This window comes from Pantherophis guttatus, chromosome 10 (assembly GCF_059756535.1).
Source record: "Pantherophis guttatus breed Tessera chromosome 10, ASM5975653v1, whole genome shotgun sequence".
In the NCBI taxonomy this organism is placed as follows: domain Eukaryota; kingdom Metazoa; phylum Chordata; class Lepidosauria; order Squamata; family Colubridae; genus Pantherophis; species Pantherophis guttatus.
In genome coordinates this window covers 28,813,761-28,833,581 of record NC_142072.1, presented here as the reverse complement: position 1 = coordinate 28,833,581, position 19,821 = coordinate 28,813,761, and the positions used below count along the sequence as shown (strand labels likewise).

The following is a 19,821-nucleotide window of genomic DNA, read 5'->3' as shown; positions in this document are numbered from 1 at the left end:
GGGGAACTAGGGGCCCTTTTCACTTGCGGACTCCGACCGCCAGAATCCGCGCCCCAGCAGAGCCGCCTTGGAAGCTCTGGGAGTTGGAAGCCCACAAGTCATAAAGGGGCCCTAGTTCCCCACCCGTCCCACAGGAAGACCCCAGAATGAGCAGCAACCCCCCCCCTCAATAAAAGTAACCAAAAACAGAGAGAGCGATTTCAAATGTGTTTCTCTTTTATGACCAAGACTCCTGGCTTAAGCGCTCTCGGCACCACATTGATGGCTCAGAGTCCGCAATTAGGAGTGAACTCAAGGCAGGCCTCTTCTCCCTAGAAATCGGTTACGAAGGAATAAACCGTCCCCAATTCCAGCAACAGACAAAGCCTTCTGGAAACAGGCTAATAGAAGATCCAAATAGTTTCTGGGATGGAATTCCCTGCTTCCCCACTGCTGAGCGGAAGGTCTCTCCATCTGGTTCTGCGGTGGCTCCCGGCTGAAGAGGCTTTTCTGACTTGACAGCCTGCGACAAGCAAACCAAGCAGCTCAGCCTGCTCCTTCTTCTGCACGTCCCCAGCCGGGGGGTTTGGAGGGGGGTGGGGGTTGCAGGGATAGATCGTGTTCTCAAGAATCATCTCAGCACAAATGTTCCCCAGTTGCCTTCACGTTTGATGCTGTTGGAATTCATCTGTTCCCCACAGCTATAGATCCAAGTGAAAAAGGAGGAACATAAAAGTATCATCAAGAATAATGGGGGCTTTTTCCAAACTCCCCCCAAAGCAATTGTCCCACCCCTAATACAGTAATTGTGTTCTTTGAAAGAATAATATACAGCTCTCAGACTAAGGCCATGTGCAGAGCAGGCATAGGATGCAGGAGATCAAACTCATGCAGCATTACAAAAACAAAACTATTTAAAATGAGAGGTGCAGGAGGAGCGAGAATGCAGGGCTGCCATTGGTATTGTGTCTGCTGCTCATCACAAATTTCCTGAGAGGTTTGTCAGTTATGGAACCTGGAGCAACACTGCAAGGGGAAGGAAACCAAAAGCCTCCTTCTCTTGCCACAACTGAACAAAAGGGGGTCTCTCAGCTCAACTCGGGGCTCCAATGTGGAGGATCAGCATCCTGGCCGGTCCCTCTTCTTTGCCTTCCTTGCTTCTTTTATTTTTCGATAGCCATGCAGGATAGGCTCTTTTCCCTTGAGCTTTCTGCCTCCTGCCGATCTCCAGTCCTGCTGCTTATGTCCCTCTGCCTCTTTCCATCCAGCAGCCCCTAACTTTTTTACAGCACAATTCAGACATAGTTACCTGCCAGACATCCTTGTGGGACATCTTTCTTGAGGCCTCGTCAGAAGGGGGCTGGCCTGGCCCTTCCCGATGCCTCTTCTAGGCGTTGGGAGCTTCTTCCACATCAGGATTTTCAGCCAGGTGAAGCTTTTGTCTAAGGTAAAGGGTTAAGAAATGAGTAGGAGGAGGCGGAGAGCAGCCATTTCTCCAGGCTTCTATAGCTTGGATAGACCAGCTGCCTGAAGTTTTGGACTTCAGCTCCTATCAGTCTCAGTCCAAATGACCAACAGCAAGGAATCTTGGCTAACTTTGATGCAAGATTGCATCTCGGGGTGAAAAAAGCCAAGATGGCAGCCACAACCAAAGTCCCACCCTGTTTTACAGATGCAAATACATGTAAACAAAAGGGCAAGGCTTCAATCGTGCAGCTGCAGTCCTTGTCTTGACTAATGTTTCTTAACCTTGGTAACTTTTAAGATGGGTGCACTTCAACAGACTTGCTGGCTGGGGAATTCTGGGAGTTGAAGTCCACTATCTTAAAGTTGCCAAAGTTGAGAAACGCTGATCTTGCCTTTTTTGACCCCCATCTACCCAGGGACGTCTCTGCCATTGGTTCATCCTATGAAGCATAATATTATGAACATCAGCCATGCTGACTTAGTTTAGACTGCAGCTCTCTATTGAATCTGCAGGATGTAACATGAACATTGAGGAAGCTGGAAGTGTACACCCACACCAGTACTTGGAAGGATGGGCACAAACATCGGTTAAGACTGCTGGCTTGGATTTGGGAGGACCAAGCAACATAGATGTGGCTCATGGAATGTTTGCATACTGACAGTTCTCAGGATCAGTCTCTGAGCTTCATGACCGAATGTGGATTTATGCAAGGTGCAAAATTTAGCACTCTTAAACCAGGTTGGCTCTTGTAACAATTGTGTGGGTGGTTTCACACCATACATGAACCACCCAGGGCCATTTTAGCATGTATTGCTATGTTTTTGTTACCAAAATTCTAAGATAAATCAGCATTTTTGTCCACAGGTTGTTGATGGGAGAAAGGAGCTCACTTAAAATACAAGTAGTCCTCAATTTAGAGCTGGTTGCATAGCAACTGTTCAAAGGGCCTTGAAAAAGGTACTTACGACCCAGATTCGGAGCTCCAATGGCCATGTCCCTATGTGCAGTCACAGGATTGCATGTTGGATGCTCAGCAACCAGCCTGTATTTATTTATGGCAGTTTGCAGGGTCATGTGACCCTGCAAACTTTATGATGTTCTTTACTGGAAAACGGAAGTAAACACCAGTTTGTGGACAATGAGTTCTCTTAACAAAAACAGCATCTGTTATGTATTGAATACATATAGTTGTGTTAAGCTTTTAGTTAAGTTAAAGTGAAAATAACCTTTAGATGACCCTAAGTGTTAACTTCAACTGTTTTGGAGGGAAACTTAGAACATTCATATTTGGGTGGGCTTTTTCAAGTATTATGATTGGTTGAGGCCCTGTGGGCCCAGAGTATAAATTACAGGAATTTGCCTGTTGTTCAGCAGTTCCAGTTGAGTCAATAAATGCTGTTGTCTCTATGCTGTCTGTTCTTGCCTATCGCAGCCCACAACATAATTGCTTCTGCTTAGCAACTGCTTCAAAAAATGTTGCAAAATCAAGGCGGTCCTGTGGGTGTCTCGAGTTATAACCATCATGACGTATGGAAATTCCAGGCTCCATTAGGGTGGTAAGTCAAGGACTACCTGTACTTTGTTCAAGTCATCCAATGGCAGAGATATTGTATTATATTATCTTAATTAGAGTTATTGTAGGCAAGAGATTGGCTGTCACTTGGACTTAGGTGTCCAGGACAAAGCACAATGAAGTCCTATACACAAGACATCGCCATCCCCATGGACACCCAGGCACTGCCTCCCCATAGGCCAACGTGTTCTCTGAAACAGCACCCCATTCACATCCTTCTTCCTTTCCCACCTCCGGATCAATTTGCCAGGAGAACCACATTGGGCCCTACAAAAAGGATACATGGAATTGCTGAGTTCTTCCAGCTGCAAAAACAAATGAAAAAAAAAGCAAAAAAGGCATTATGAACATATGCAGGAAGCACAACCCCAGAAGCCTTGTCCAAGATCCCGTCACACCAGGCGCAGGGACAGGCATTGGGGAAGCTACCCACCTATCCTTCCAAGAGCTTAATTTAAACAATGAAACAAGATAAAGATATGTGGTAGCCAGGCTGGGTTTGGAATAACCAGAATTAATTGGAGAGGAGATGCAACCTCATCTCAGTGCCCATTTCACTCCATCTCCGGAGGCCTAGAGAAGGGCCCTTCTGCAGGGCCTGTCTAAGCCCCCATCCTCGGCTAGACTAACCTGGGGCACGTTCAGTGTGTTGTGGGAACCCAGTCAGCCTCATCGCATCCCACTTGTTCTGGCCAAGGACACAAACGCACAGCATTGTCTCTGGGCTCTCCCTGCCTCCTCCTGCTCTGCCTCAAAGAAAGCCATTCAAACTGTGCTTTAGCTTCATTTCATTGGAGATTGCATTCCTCTCACATGGGCAGGGCAGGAGGTGGGTCTCCTCCTTCCAGCCCCTGCCTGCTGTGCCTCCCACCACCACCATTTCATCCTGAGCTGCTGGATCCATGCAACAGTGAACCAAACTTTATGTTCTAATGTGTTGCATTCCTCCTAAAGGACAAAATACCAAGCCGACTTCAGTCTAGGGATGTGATGGAAGGGAGTGAGGAGGTGGGTCCCCAGGAGGCAGGGTTGCATCCCGGAGGTAGAAGAGGCAACTCAGCCCAGGTATCCTGTGTGAGAGAAAGAGGGGGAAGACAGATCCTCCCTAAGAGTTCTCAGATTACATGGTAGATGCCAATAGCAGACTCCCAAGCCTGGCAAGATTGATGTCAAGTCCAAAACCAAGAACGGCATGTGGCAATTCTGCCAAGCCGAGTTCTTTATTGAACTCTATTTATTGATTCTATGGATGGAATCTTGCCAGACCGAGGACTCGGCAAGCCATCGGCATCTACCGTTTGCTCTGTGAAGGGAGGGGCTGTCTTCATCCTCTTTCTCTCACACAGGATATCCGGACTGCCTCTTCCTCCTCTGGAATGCACCCCCTCATCCTGGGAATCCACCCTCTGGGAATCCACCTCCGCACAATATTCCATCACAGGTGGATCTTCCTCGGAGGACAGGAAAGGGAGGGGTCCTTTGAAGAAGGGAAGAGGGCAGTTGCTTGGGATACTCACATTGGTCAGCAGCTGGTCCAGATTCCTGTCAGCCACGGTTTTCTTCTGATCTTCCACAAGTTCCTCCACATAGACATCCAGGCTGAAGTGCAGGCGGGCAAGTTTCTCCTGCATCTCCCGCACGTGTTCCAGCTGCTCAAAAGAACATTCTCTGCCTGCAGGCCCAGCCGAGGACAGGGGTGCAGAGCAAAGGTGAGCCAAAGAGAGAAGAAAGAAAGAAAAGGTGACCTGGCCTTACCAAGGTATTAATGGCGGCAGCAGCATTGATAAATGTTTCCAGAAACTAGGAGTCTCTTTGATTAATGTTTCTAGTCCTTGAGGGAACAAAGAAAGCTCTGTACAGCCTGAGAAGAGAACTGGTTTAAACCTGTCGGGGACCCTGACTTAGTTACTTGCAATCTTCTTTATGCCTCATTATAATATAAAAACTTCCTGAATATGAAGATACGCATTAACAAGATCATGCTAATGATATTATGGGATGCTATAGAATATTAATGCAACATACTAAAGGTACTGAGCATGTGTGCTGCATCAGAGATGTCTCAAATGATGCTAACCAAATGAAAGAACTCGTTCTGAACCCAGTAAGTTTGAACTGTATATAAAGTGATTTTCTACTTTTCTAAGCTGCTCATCTCCTTGCTTGGGTGAGGTGCCTCTTCTTACTTATGTATATAATTAAGACATTTTAATCTACTTTTATGGCTCGGGTTCTATTTGGGCAAGGTAATGGAACTGCCAGCATTTATCACTAACAGTGTCATAGTCCTACCCAACTCAGTGATCGCCTCCAGACCAGGCACTGTGTGTTAAACAGTCCATCACAATTTCTTCCAAATCAAAAGCATCACGAACTATATCTATTATTGGAATCCTTAGAACAGTGATTCTCAACCTTGACAGTCTGAAGATGTGTGTACTTTAACTCTCTGGATTCCCCCGCCAGCATGGTTGCCAAGGTTTCGAAAAGCAGCCTTAGAAGCACAAAACCAAAGTATCAAAGGAACATAAACCTTGCACTTAACTGAAATTTGATTCTCCCCCCCCACCCTCCTCCAACATTGGAGCTTATATACATGCCCATATATAATCCATATGTAAGTTGCTAAGGGAAGCTTCTCTGCCACATCTTATGGAGAAAATCAAGAGTTGATACTGGGACAATTTTTCTATCCCTATCAAGTCTGAGGAACATTAATTGTTGCAGCAAGAGAATTATTAAAAAGACAGGACAACCTTCTTCCATGTAGACAAACGGGTTAACAATGGAGCCGTTTGAGATAGAAATGCATCTGGCCAAGATTTGGGACATCGGTGGCCAGGGACTGACAAGCGGATGCAAGATTTAACATAAGAGAGACAAGAGAATCGGTAGGGGAGGAACTAAGGAGGGGGAGAAACCCAAATTAATTATCCATTTAATTCATCTCTGATTTCACAAATGGCTAAGAGCTTTTCTTGACCAGCTAGAGAGATTAGTGATAATTTTGGATTTAAACCAGCCTCCTCTCTTTCTCTCCAGCAAAACACAGTCTAGAGATATTCCAGCATCAAAGACATTACCAAAAGTAGGACTTCCAGTTGCAACCTTGGCAAGAACAGCTGGAAAATAGCAGGCTCTGCTGAGCCCTGTGAAAATCCAGCTGGTAACTGCTGCCAGGAGACCCTTCGGGGTCACAGCCATCTTGTACGGAGGGTGAAGGAAGGAGAGGCAAATTCCTCGTTAAGTCCGAAGCAAGCTCTCCCCGAACGGCAGCAGGCACAGCTGCCAAAGCCGGGACAATCAGGAACCAAGATTGTGCAGGAGCAATGTATGGACAGACATTGAAATTGGGTGAGATATTTACCAACTTTCATTTTAATGACTTGCAATAACAAAAAGATTATGAAAAGAAAACTCCTAAGCTTAAAATAATGAGGAATTGACACACGGAGGAAAACAAAAAACCCGGAAATGAAAAGACAAAAAAAAAAGCCCAAGAGAACTATACAACTATAGCTATAGCCCAAGAGAAGCTATAAAACACAGATAGCGTGGGAAAAAGCCCAAATAATCTGAAAGCGACTTTAGGGAGAAATTATTTTTGTTTATTTGAATTTCTAAACCCCTTGGATTTATCCCACAATTAGCTATTTTTGACAGATTGCTTATGTTGGATGGGGCATAAGAGAGCCATCTACTGGAGAAAGAGAAGTACTACAACACTATAGCCGCAATATGTTTAATGAAAGCTAATCTAATACACACAAAGTCTGATACACAAAACAGAAGTAACAACATCTAGTGAATAGTCTGACCTTGACTCTGTTGTTAGAAGACACCTGGGAAAATTCAAGAACATTCAATAGTGGGGTTTTTTTTTCTTTCCCTTTGAAGAGTTACAAAAGGAACTAATTTGCAAATAACTAAATCTTACTAAAATTGACCATTGGATTATGGATTGGAATTTAGTGGAGTAACCTGGACAAATTTGGACTTGGACTATTAATGTTATTTAATAGAATATTCTAAGAGACAAAAGAAGAAAAGGTCAAAAGAAAAGAGAGCAGAAGGAAATAAGACTTTAAAATTTGGACGATTGGGCTGTAAACTATTATGAAATAAAATATGGGGTTCTGGAAGTATAACTATGGGATTAAATAGAAGTTTCTTAACTATTGAGATATTGGAATAATAGAAATATACTTTTTATAAACTGTATTAAATCACTATAAAATGGATCTAGAGATGTATGAAGAAATATTGTGCATATTAAAGAGTCTGTGTGAATTCTTAAGAAATGACAAAGACAAAGGAATTGTTTAAAGATACAGAAATGAATGTAGAAGCTACTCAACAATTGGGGGGAAAAGAGGAACCGGATATTTGAGAAGTAGATAAGAAACTAAAAAAAGCAGGGGAAGGGGAGAATAAAAATGAGAAGCAAGAAGTTAGGAATAAAGGGGAGAAGAGACTAATAAGTAGAAGATAAATATATAACATCATAATTTATAAGGGTACAGAGAGAAGAGAGAAAAAAACCCCTTTTTTAAAACAAAAACAAAAGGAAGTTTTGTGGATGGGTGTACAAAAAATGCAGCAGAAAGAGGCAAAACGCACCCAGAAGGGAAAGTTTAGTAGACACAAAAAAATTAAAAAGAGATATAAGATTCCAAGAGAGAGATAAAAGACTGACCAAAAAATCAATAAACGATGGAATTTTAGAAAGACTAAGAGATGGATAGATAATGAGGATATTTATTAATAAAATGGGAAAACACCAAAACCCCAATGTTTTAGGTTAGTAGATGGTAATTTAAGAGTAGACAATTTAACTGAAGTACTAATATTAAGTGTGTTAAAAGATATTGTGAATTTAAAATATTAAGGATTAGAAATGGTGGGGACTTTAAGATGTCCAATCCATTGATGGATTGAATATTGTTAATAATTGGTGTTATTTGTAATCCTATACATTTGGAATATTGATGTTATGCTGGAATAATGAGTGATTTTTAAAATATGGAATGACAACATTTACTAAGGGATAATAAACACAGGGTGCGAAGAAATATTATTTATGCTTAAACCAATTAAAGGGAAAATGTAAAAGGAATATGAAATGAGACTAGTATTGTTTGAAATTGGAAATTAGAATTCTACATACTATTTGTATTGTTATTGTTAACATTGTATAAAAAAGATCTGATTCAATCAATGTACTGTCCACGAAACATGTATGTTTATATTGGAAAAAATAAAAAACTTAATATAAAAAAAAACATTACCAAAAGCTTGCAGCTTCCCTGAATGGAAATCATTCAGCAGGTTAAGGAGACCCCCTTCCATCTCATACACATCAGAGACGTCAGTCAGGAACGAATGCTGCAGGGGGGTGCTCACCACAGACCCCGCATTGCCCCCAAGCTGAGGAACTCGTGATGTCTCCTTGCTTGCTCTGCAACAGAAAATAAGGAAAAATAAAATCTGGGGTGAGAATGGCAGGAAGCCAGCCAGCCAGCCAGCCTTCAAGAGAAAAGCAGGTTCTCCCCCAAGATCAGCCAAGCAGTCAGCTGATTGGCACAGCAGCTCTCCTCTCCTGCGGAAAAGGCTTTGGCATTGCTGAAAGGTGATCTGCAAGGAGTGGCATTTTGGCTGCCCTTTAAATAGCTGCTGATGGGATCTGTTCTCAAGTGCTGGCTGAGTCTCTTCTTCCCGTCCGCTCTCCTGCAACTCTGCACTATAAATGTGGTGGTCCCTCAACATACTATATATATACCTGCATTTACACAAGCCTAGGCTCTGAATAGTTTTTTGTGACTTAGGGTTCACTGCACTGTGCAAACTCAGAAAGGAAGCTACTTGGCGACCACACCAAGCATGCTGTGTGAATACAGCTGGACCCAACTGGCCCCATTAAAGAGTTTTCTTTTACTGAATTGTGGTGGTATAAATGTTAGGAGGATGTGAAAGAACTATCTTAACTGAGCTGAGGGGCATCATCAAAGACCCTTGATTCAAACCCATCACTGCAGGATGTGCTTTCTAACCCCTGATCATTCAATGAGATCCAGAGGGAGAGGCATGGCTAACATTGCGGCGATACCACAGACTCCTTGGTTCCTCCCAGGGGGTCGTTGATATCCCCGCTGTGCGAGGGTCCTCGGTGACCTAAGTCGTCCTGTAGGGACAACAAACAAGAGGAGCACATACCGGTCAGCACAGGGAGATCGCAATCTCCCTGGAAAGACCGGAAGAAGCTCCTCAAATCAGACAGGGTGGAAAGCGACCTAGAAGTCGCTAAAAAGCTGGGACGGCCGCAACAAAAGAGGAAGTAAAGAGACAGCTTTTTTTACTAATTTTTGAGTTGTTTTTTTTTCTTGCTCCATCGGGAAAGATTGATAGGGTGGAAAAGATTGACTGAGCGAGGAGTGGGAGTGGGTGCGTATCTGCATCCACATCCGGAATTTTAGAAATTTATCAGACTTTGAGTGAAGGGGGGGGGGGAAAGACTTGGAGATTTGAAATTGGCTTAAAAAAGGAATTGGATACTAAGACTTTGACTGAACTGAATGAACGATACTTAGTTTATGAATGGGATATAAGAGAAAGTGATTACAAAGAAAGAAACTTTGTAACAACTGTAAAGAGACAAAAGTGTGATTCAATATTAAAAGTTAACTTGCAGCGCCATCTAGTGGCAGAAAGAAAAAAGACATATTTCTGAAGAAACTGAGAACTGACCTTGACATTTTGGTTAGAAGATAATAGAACAGCTGTGAAGATTAGACTGAAACTTGTCTTTGAATTTCCTTCTTTTTTTGGAGTTTTTGGATTGTCTGATTTTTTGGATTTCAAATTTTTTTATTATCTCTTATTTTCTGGATGGACTAGTTTTTTGTTTTGAGAATTGCTGGTGGAAAAAGCTTTTAGACTCACTCCTCTTTTTTTCTTTCTCTCTATATATTTAGAGGTGTTTTTTTTCTTTTTTTTTCCTTTTATTTATTTTATTCACTGGATTTAATGGAATTGGATTTTAAAATAGTTTTTCCTTGGATTAAGACGTGAAAAGTCAGAAGAAACCTTTTTAAATTTATTTTATTCCTTGTTGGTTTTTATTATCTTCTTTTTTTTCTTTCTTTTTTCCTTTTTACCAAACCCAATTTTTTTTGGATTTTTGATTACATTTTGACAAGAGGAGTTTTTTAAAAAAAAAAACTTTTGGAGAGTAGAGGTTGTTGGAAATCTTGGTTTTTTTCTCTCATCTTTTTTTGTTTTTCACTTGAAAGAGAGACAATACACTTTCTATTCAAATAGACATATAACATGGTCAAGGGTAGATATGATATAGTTGTCAACGGGACATACAGAGACTGTGCAAGAAGTAAATATTGGTTCCAATATATGGGCTGATCACAGCCCAATTACAATAATATGGAAAGGGCAAAAGAAAAAGACAAGATAGACTTTGAATGCAGCAATTTTAAATGAAAAAGAGTTTCAGGACTTTGCAGAAAAAGAATTGGAAGTATTTTTTAAAATAAACAAGAAAGAGGATACATCACTTCAAAATTTATGGGATACAATGAAAGCATATATCAGAGGCCTAGCAATAATGTACTTGGGAAAAAAGAATAAAAAGAAATGGCAGAAACAAGGAAGAGGAATATAAGAAATTGGAAAAAGAATTTCAGAAAGATAACTTAAAGAAAAAATTAAGAAATCGATGGAATTGAAAAAACATGAAATAAATTTGAATGAACAAGAAGCATTAGCAAATAAATTGAGAGCAACCAAACAGATTTTTTTTGAAAATGCTAGCATACAAGTTAAGAAAAGAGAGGGAGAAGAAAACAATGTTTACAAGATGGAGAAGGGAAGCTACAATATAGAATTGAAGATAAAAAGAAAATAACTCAAAAATATTATGAGCAACTCTACTCTCAAGAGAAGATTCCAGAGGAAGAGATACTATTTGGAAAAATCAGATTTGACTAAAATATCAGAACAATACAAAGGAATGTTAGAAGAAAGAATAAGAATGATGGAAGTAACAGAAGCAATAAAAAGACAAAAAAGTGGGAAAACACCAGGACCAGATGGTTTACCATCGGAGTTATATAAAACATTACAAGAGGTGATTAGTAATATAATGTTGGACTTATTTAATGATTTATTAATAAAGGCAAAAATGCCAGATTCATGGAAGGAGGCATATGTAACACTTATACCTAAAAAAGAAACGGATTTACAATTGATAAAAAATTATAGACCGATCTTGTTGTTTAATGTAGACTATAAGATTTTTGCGTCAATGATGGCACACAGATTGAAAAATCTACTAAATGAATATATACATGCAGACCAAAGTGGATTTTTACCAAAAAGACAAATTAAAGACAATATGAGGATGATTTTGAACGCTTTGGAATATTATGAGAACCATGCAGAAAAACAGATGGCATTGATGTTTTAGATGCCCAAAAAGCTTTTGATAATGTGAGTTGGCAGTTCATGATACAACAATTACAGAGAATGGATTTTGGGGAGAGATTTATAAATGTTATAAAAACAGTATATGATAGACAATTTGCTAAGATAATGATAAATGAGGAAATGACAGAAAAGATCAGCATAATGAAAGGTACTAGACAAGGATGTCCTCTTTCGCCATTGTTGTTTATCTTGACATTAGAAGTTTTAAATAGAAATATTAGACGAGATGAAGAGATAAAAGGGATAAAAGTTTAAAAAGAAGAGTATAAATTGCAGGCCTTTGCAGATGATTTGGTATTTATTATAGAGGATCTGCAAATAACAGGCCCTAAATTATTAGCGCAAATAGAAGATTATGGGAAAGTCTCCGGTTTGAAAATAAATAAAGACAAAACAAAAATGTTGGCTAAAAACATGACAGAAAAACAAAAAAGAGAGATGGAAGAAAATTCGAATATACAAGTAGTGAAAAAAGTTAAGTACCTTGGAGTATATTTAACTTCAAGATGTGTAACAATAAAAGAAGATAATTATTATAAATTAAAACAGCAAATTGAAAGAGACCTGGAAAAATGGAAGAATTTTCAACTATCATTCATGGGACGAATTGCACTGATAAAGATACTTGGTAGTACTATGCAATACTACCAAGATTATTATTTTTATTTCAGATTGTGCCAATAAAAATTGAAAAGATTTATTTTCAATATCTCAATAAGATAATAAGGAAATATATATATGGCAAGGGAAAAAGACAAGAATAAGCATAAGAATGATGCAAGAAAGAAGATAGAGAGGTAGATTTGGGTTACCAAATTGGGAACTATATTACCAGGCAGCAACTTTGACATGGTTGAAGGAATGGGTGGAGTTAAGAAATATAAGGTTGTTAACATTGGAAGGTTATGACTTGCAACTGGGCTGGCATGCTTTTTTGGTATGGTAGAAATAAGATACACACATATTTTCATAGACACTATGTAAGAAATGCATTGTTATTGGTTTGGGAGAAAGTAAGAGATACTTACTTAATACTATGTGAAAATACCAACATGGTTATACCAACATGGTTATCGTCTATGGAAGCTTTCATACACCCAAATGTTTTTAATTTTGGCAATATTGTTAGATATAAAGATTTACTGACGAGGGAGAATTGAAAGGGAAACAGGAACTAGAAGGACAGGGGATTGAGACAGACTGGTATATGTATATGCAGATACAAACAAGATATGAAAAGGATGCTAAATTATATGGTTTCTATATGGAAAAGACTGAGTTGGATAGGATACTCATGGGAACAGACGATAATTTAATTTAAAAAAATGATAACTTTTTGCTTAGTATTGAATTAGAGGAGGAGCAAGTAAAAGAAGCAATGATAGCTTGGGGAAGAAACTTTGGATATTCAATTGATTTGGAAAAATGGCAACAATTATGGGAAAGGAATTATAAATTAACAATGTCCACTGCATATAAGGAAAATCAATATAAAATGTTTTATAGATGGCATATGCCACCAGAGAAATTAGCAAAAATGTTTAAAGAAAAATCAGCTAAATGTTGGAAATGTCATCAATTACCAGGATTATATTATCATATGTGGTGGACATGTCCGGAAGCTAAAAACTATTGGATTAAACTCAAGACTTGGTTAGTCTTGGAGACTTGGAGGAAATGATACATTAACGTATCAAATTTAAACCAGAGCTGTTCCTACTGTGTATCCTACCTGAAAAAATTAGCAAGGAAAATGTTTATTTGATAATACATGTAATAACAGCTGCAAGGATTGTTTATGCACAAAATTGGAAAGCGGAGAAAATACCTTTGGAAGAAGAAGTAATAAAAAAAATTTTAGATTGTGCAGAAATGAATAGATTAACTTTGATGATTAAAGATAGAGAAGACTCAGAATATTTTAAAATATGGGATGATTTTTATTATTGGTTGGAGAAGAGATATAAATGAATAATTATATAAGTATGTAAAAATATGTGATGAGTAGAATATTATGTTAGTGACGAATTGATATTGTGGACGAGGATCAAGATAGAAGTAATGACAACTATACAGATGAAGAAAGAACTGTGGAAGATAACACTGAGATGTCACAGGGAAGAGAAAACTGATGTATTAAATGTTTGTTTGTCTAAAAAATAAAAAACTTTTAAAAAAAAGAGAGATCCAGAGTAGATTATGCTGGCATCCCCCATCACTAAGCCAAGAACTCAAGTGCGACACACAAAACAGTTTAAAATGCAAACGGAGCCCCTTCGGGTATCACAAACACTTATGTGAGGAAGGGCTCTAGCTCTGTGTTTTAATAAATAAAGTCTCCCCCAAGTCAAGGTTGTCTCCTGGTGACTTCATCAGCGTGACTAGGAAGTTTTCTTAGTGGCAAGACTGGAGCAGTGTTTCATTGGCTTCTGAGCGGTTTTTGCCAATTCTGAAGTTTCATCCCAGCCCTGACCCTGCTACTTTTCCAAGCTCAGATTCCTACCACGTGCTGCCCCCCGGTTGAAACAGTTCTAATACAGTTTCTTACTATTGATTTTTTTTTAAATAGTCAAATGCTTTTCCCTGTTGCCTTTTGTTATCATTTTTATTTGCTGGGGTTGGTTCAAATGCTTTATGATACTCTGAGACAGCTTCTGACATGAGCTGGAGCGGCGACAGAAAATAAACGAATCTCCCATCTATGTGAGACTCAGATTCTACCAACTCTTCCCGAAAGTGCTGCCAGAATGCCAACACCTGGCTCAGTGCCCTCAGGCCTTCCTGAGGGCACTTCCCTGTCCTCATGCTCTTAAACTTGGCTTCCCCGTCCTCATGCTGACCTCTTAAACTTGGCTCTTGGCCTCGGAGATGGGAGGTGTGGTGTCCCCAGCGAGAAAGAGGCACTCTTACTGGCCGGGCCAGGCAGCTTGCGCAGTGCACTTGCAGGCACCGGTTGGCTGAGGTGAGCCTTGGGGCTCTTCTTCTTCCTCTCCTCCATCGTGGGGTCTCCCTCTCAGCCACCCAACCTGTAAGAGAGGAGCAAGCAAAATGGAGGAGGCCACGCAAAAGTTACCATCGAGCAATGACTTTGGAAAGCCCTGCATTGAATTCCATACTTGAGGAAAGCCTCACAGGCCCTGGAACAGAAGGACAATGAGGACTAGGAATGTTGCCTAAACAGGCAAGTCCACGCTGGCAACCACTTCTGGGCTTTTTGTTCAAAAATGAAAACACTGAAACTTTGATTTTAGGTTTTGATAAGTAGAATGACTTTGTTGTTATAGAAATGGTTTGAAATATATAGTAATTGTAAAACAAAAAGATTGAAGATGTAATTTTTTTTATGTTACTGCACTGAAAAAAGTTGGGAAAAGTCACTACTTTTTGTCTTTCTCTTTTCACCTCTTTTTTTCCTTCTTTGATCTCTCTACCTTTTTTTTTCATTTGATTTATATGCCGCCCTTCTCCGGAGACTCAGGGCGGCTTACAATGCGTTAAGCAATAGCCTTCATACTTTTGTATATTTATACAAAATCAGCTTATTGCCCCCACAAACCGGGGCCTCAATTTACCCACCTTAGAAAGGATGGAAGGCTGAGTCAACCTTGAGCCTGGGGAGAATTGAACTCGCAGTAATTGCAGGCAGCTGGATGTTAAATGCTGCCTTAGGAGGCATTAGCCTCCTACACCACTCAGGCTCCTGAGTGTTTGTTTCTTTTTTCTTTTTATTGTATAACGAACTTTAATAAAATTTGAAAAAAATTGAAAAAAAGAGTCCACTCATGTTAATGCTGATTAAAGAAAACAGCAGGATATGGAGGCACTTATACAATTAAAGGAAGTGGTATAATTCACATACACAAAGAACCCTCTGGTCCCCTGAGCTCCAGCTGGCAGGTGCGGAAAAACAACCCCTGACCCTTTTGTAAGAGAGAAACTGAGAAAATGATGACAGAAACAGAGCAGGGTATGTGAAAATAGCCAACTATTTTGTGACCTGTTAGCTCCTCATGTGCAGAAAACAAGCATCTCAAGGAGTTGGAGGTTTTTTATTACCAACTTAACCATAATCAAAGTGTTCGTTTTATGCATGGATTATTAAACCAGCCTTCTTAGTTTACAGCCCATAATTTATGACTTAATTTATCCCTTAAACCCAGTTAATAGGGATTCATTCTGTAAACTACACTGGTGAAAACCATGGCTTAACATGTACTCAGAAACAGGTTAAATGCCATGGAGCATCAGTTAAATCTTGGAAGAAACAGGGAGTCTGGTGTCATTTGCAAAGTTTGGAATGAAGTCGGGGAGCCTTATTTATTGATTTATTAAATTTATATGCAGCCTTATCTTGTTGAAGCAAGACTTTAAGATGCTTAAAGACTGACTCCAGCCACCTCCCTTTATGGAATTTTAGGGGAAGGGCATGTAGGGCTGAGAGAGTTTGCACAGCAAATTAAACAGCTTCTTTATTAAATTAAATTAATTTAATAAACAGGGCTGTTTATTAAACAGCCCTGCCCACCTCCTTCGAGATGATGATTTCTCCAGGGGAGCAAGGCACCTAAATCTGAGGCAAGGGCTCTTTCTCACCAGTGACCAGTGATTTAGATAGAGTGGTTCATGTTTTGGGCTGAGGGCTACAAAGGATGGATTTTGTAGTACCAACATTGACTTTGTAGTATTGTTGTACTTGCTAACTAACATGGTTATTTTGTATTTTAATTTGACTAACCCTAACAAATTTTACACCCACACTTTTGTCAGACCTCATTTAAATGGACATATGTGTTGTCACATGCAATGTTTAACTCCATGTACCTGATTTACAGTGCAAAGGAGGGGTTATTTTTGCTCTGTTCAATCAACTCTTCTCTTGCATTTTCTTTGATCAAAGGGACCGAGAGCTGGTCTTTGGGTTCCCTCTTTGAACGAAAGAATCGGTTTTGGGCAGAAGGTTCAAATTTAATAAAATGATCTTCCTGTCTCGATCTGTTTCATTGGAAAATAGGCCCGCCCGAGGAAAGAGCCTCGGAAGCCACATCTCTGACAGCCCGCCCGGGGGAGGAACCTTTCAGGATGGGCGCAAGACCGATTCACAGTAACCAGCAACGGTTAAAAATCGCTTCCACGGCCTCATTTCCCATCCGAGCCTTCCCAGTTGGTTCCCCCTTCTCTTGCTTTCCTCAGACAAAGGAGGCGCCCGGAGGAATCCACGGCCAGCCGGGACTCCCCAGCCCCAGCTGCTTCCCCGGGCGGCCGACGGGAGCTCCGCGCTCCGCCGAAGGGGTTCCGAGGCGTTCACGCTGCGCGCCCTCGGCTCCAGAGCCCTCCAGGCCAGCCCGGCCTCCCTGCTGCCCTCCGCCCCGGGATTCGGCCACGGCACCGCCCGCCGGAGCTCCGCAGCAGGAGGAAGCCCCCCCCCGTCTCCCACCGCCCGAAATAACAGAGGGAACCTCTCCCGCCGCCCGGCCTCTCTCGCGCGGCTCTCCGGCGCCGAGCCTGGCAGTCCCTGGAGGCGCTGGCTCCCGCTGGAAGCGACGCCCTTCGCCCGGGCCCCTCCGAGCGCCGAGTCCCGCTTGCTTTCGAAGGAAGAGGCCCAGAGCCAGTCCCGAGGCTGCCGATCAAGCGCGCGGGATGCCGGAGCTTCAGCGGGGGGAACCCGGCGCCGGGCCTCGCGTCTGCTCCGCCCTCCGCGGCTGAAAGCTTTGAAGGGGGGCCGACGCCGCCTGCCACAGGCCCGGAGCCCCCTTCTCAGCCCCAGCAGCTTTCCGAGGGCAGCCGTCGATTCCCCGGATTCCCCGATCGGCAAAGCCCCGCCTGCGGAATTATGGGAGACCCTCTAATCAGAGGACCCCGAGATTGCTGCAATCCTATCGCCCAAGGAGGTTCTCCCTAAAATCTTCTCCCCAGGGCAAAATTGCCAAATGGCAGTGATTAAGAATGCTGCTATTCCTTGGTAATCAGTTTTACTTCTGAATCCCAAGAAATTTGAGTTTGGAAATAAGCACATTATCTTCATCTTCACAATTGATGAGCACAATTGATAAATGAGAAGACATGAAACAACTTTGGAGAAAAGGGTAGAAACGATAGGAAGAGCAGAATGGATGCCCTCAGCTCAATGGCAACTACTAAAAGACCAGCTGGATGGACTGACCTTCCCCAGGTTGACCCGGCCTTTTGGGTGTAAACCCCCCCCCCCCCGGGCACATACACGCACGCACACACATACCACGCTGATGCTTGTCCTCTCCCTTCTTCCCTCTTTCTCAGCATTAAAAATGGAAGAAAGATAGATCTTCACATAAAGTGTTCAAAGTATGATAATCTGATCATTTGTGGCTCAAATAAGAACTCCGTGGTGTTTTGTTTCTTTTCTTGGCTATCCATGCTACTCTTGGTCATCTTCTCCATCACAAAAGTTCAAAAACATAAAAAGGCATTTTTCCTGCATGTTCCAAGATCAAATTTTGCATCCATACACGATCTTCACAGCTGCTCTGCCAAGGGCTAGTTTGTGGTATAGGTAGTCAATCAGATCAATCAGAGTAGAGCTGGAAGGGACCTTCAAGGTCTTCTAGTCCAACCCTCAGCTCAAGCAGGGGACCCTCTATCACAGTGATGGCTAACCTTTTCCGGACCGAGTGGCCAAAGCACGCATGCATGCACCAATGCGCGTGTGCGCACACTCCCAAAATGCAATGCGCGTGCAGCCCTCCCGCATGCCCCCTCCCACGCATTTGCGGCAGAGACCCAAAGACCAGCTGACCGGGGGGGGGGAGGTGCACGCACATGTGCAGCAGAGCTGAGCTAGGGTGAGAGGGTGGCTCTATCATTTCAGACAGGTGGCTGTGCAATCTTTTCTTAAAACCTCCAGTGATGAAGCACCCACAACTTCTGAAGGCAACTTCTGTGCCACCAGTTAATTGTTTTCACAGTTAGGAATGCCAAAGATGCTTTTTCAAGAGGCAACTGGACTTTCTGGTTTTTCTGTGAAGACGTTTTGCTTCTCCTCCAAGAAGCTTCTTCATCCAAGAATTCCTCATTCTTCAGAGCTGAAGAAGCTTCCTGGAGGAGAAGCAAAACGTCTTCAAAGAAAAACCAGAAAGTCCAGTTGAAAAAGCATATTTGGGACAACTATGACTTGTATGACTGAGAATCTCCATAGTCATAGTTAGGAAGTTTCTCCTTAATTCCAGGTTGCTTCTCTCCTTGATTAGTTTCCATCCATTGCTTCTTGTCCTGCCCTCAGGGGCTTTGGAAGATAGCTTGTTCCACTCCTCGGCCCCAGCCATGCGTTTTCAATCCCGGACTGCTTGGAGTGAAAAGCTATTGCAATAGCCTGGGCTTAAAAATGGTTGGGGCCGAGGAGTGGTCCTCCTTAACAGCAACGTTCCCCATGGGCACTGGCTTGCCTTCCCCTCTGCCACCAGCCGTGGGAGGAAGGTAAGGTCGAGAGCCCCGTGGGGACGGTGGGCAAGGGCGCAGCAAGCTCCGGGGAGGGGGGGCTAATGCGACTTACCTGTAGGCAGGAGGAGGCAGCTCATTTGGGGCGCAGGGCACGCAGGCACCACATGGGAACTTGGGAAGGCAGCTTAGGCAGGCAAGCTGCCCAGGAGATGAGGAGTGACTGGGCGGAGTGGGTGGGTGAGGCGAGTGAACGGGCGGTGACCAGGCAACTAGTTCGGGGGCATGGTCAGCCAGCGGTCGCTACCGATTTGCCGACTCAGGCCAAATTACCGCTACCGGTTCGCCCAATCCAGTGTGAACCGGTAGCAAACCACCACTGCTTCATGTGGTTTTGATTGTATGCTTCTGTTTATACAACCAAGAATTGTATTAACTTTCTTGGCTGCTGCCACCCACTACTGGCTCATGTTTAAATGATCGTCCACTAGGACTCCAAGATCCCTCTCACTATTTTGAGCCGGGTTTCGTCTAATCTATACTTATCTTTGTTTTTTCCTGCCTAAGTGTAAACCTTGCTTTTCTCCACATTAAATTTCATTTTGTTGGATAGGGTTCATTGTTCAAGTCTGTCAAGATCATTTTGGATCCTGAGCTTGTCTTCTGGGGTCTTCTCAAGGATGACTCTTGAGTATGATTTTTGTCAGCCAGTTACAAATCCATCTGGTGGTGATATTGTCTATCCCCAAGAAGTAGGTTGTGGTCTACCTTGTCAAATGCCTTGGTGAAGTCTAAGTATGTTATGTCCACAGCATTTTGCTGGTCTACTAATTTAGTTACTTTGAAAAAGAATGAAATAAGATTGGTTTGGCATGATCTATTTTTAACAAACCCA

General features: G+C 42.1%; 1 protein-coding gene across 8 annotated transcripts; it reads right to left on the bottom strand.

Moving 5' to 3' along the window:
- Nucleotides 1-194: 194 nt before the first annotated feature.
- CCDC28B (coiled-coil domain containing 28B) lies at nucleotides 195-18,217 on the bottom strand. 8 transcript variants are annotated; one of them, XM_034413182.3, is made up of 8 exons: nucleotides 17,752-18,212; nucleotides 14,357-14,542; nucleotides 8,309-8,478; nucleotides 4,538-4,692; nucleotides 3,303-3,325; nucleotides 2,808-2,990; nucleotides 1,289-1,421; nucleotides 195-680 (listed from the first exon to the last, which is right to left on the bottom strand). In XM_034413182.3, the coding sequence occupies exons 2-6, from the start codon at nucleotides 14,512-14,514 to the stop codon at nucleotides 2,852-2,854; spliced, it is 645 nt and encodes a 214-aa protein (XP_034269073.1). In that variant the 5' UTR covers nucleotides 14,515-14,542; nucleotides 17,752-18,212; the 3' UTR covers nucleotides 195-680; nucleotides 1,289-1,421; nucleotides 2,808-2,851. The 8 variants fall into 8 exon arrangements, with proteins under 8 accessions (XP_034269073.1, XP_034269071.1, XP_034269072.1 ...); XM_034413180.3 differs by lacking the exon at nucleotides 17,752-18,212 and adding an exon at nucleotides 16,973-17,342; XM_034413181.3 differs by lacking the exon at nucleotides 17,752-18,212 and adding an exon at nucleotides 16,338-17,326.
- Nucleotides 18,218-19,821: the final 1,604 nt, after the last annotated feature.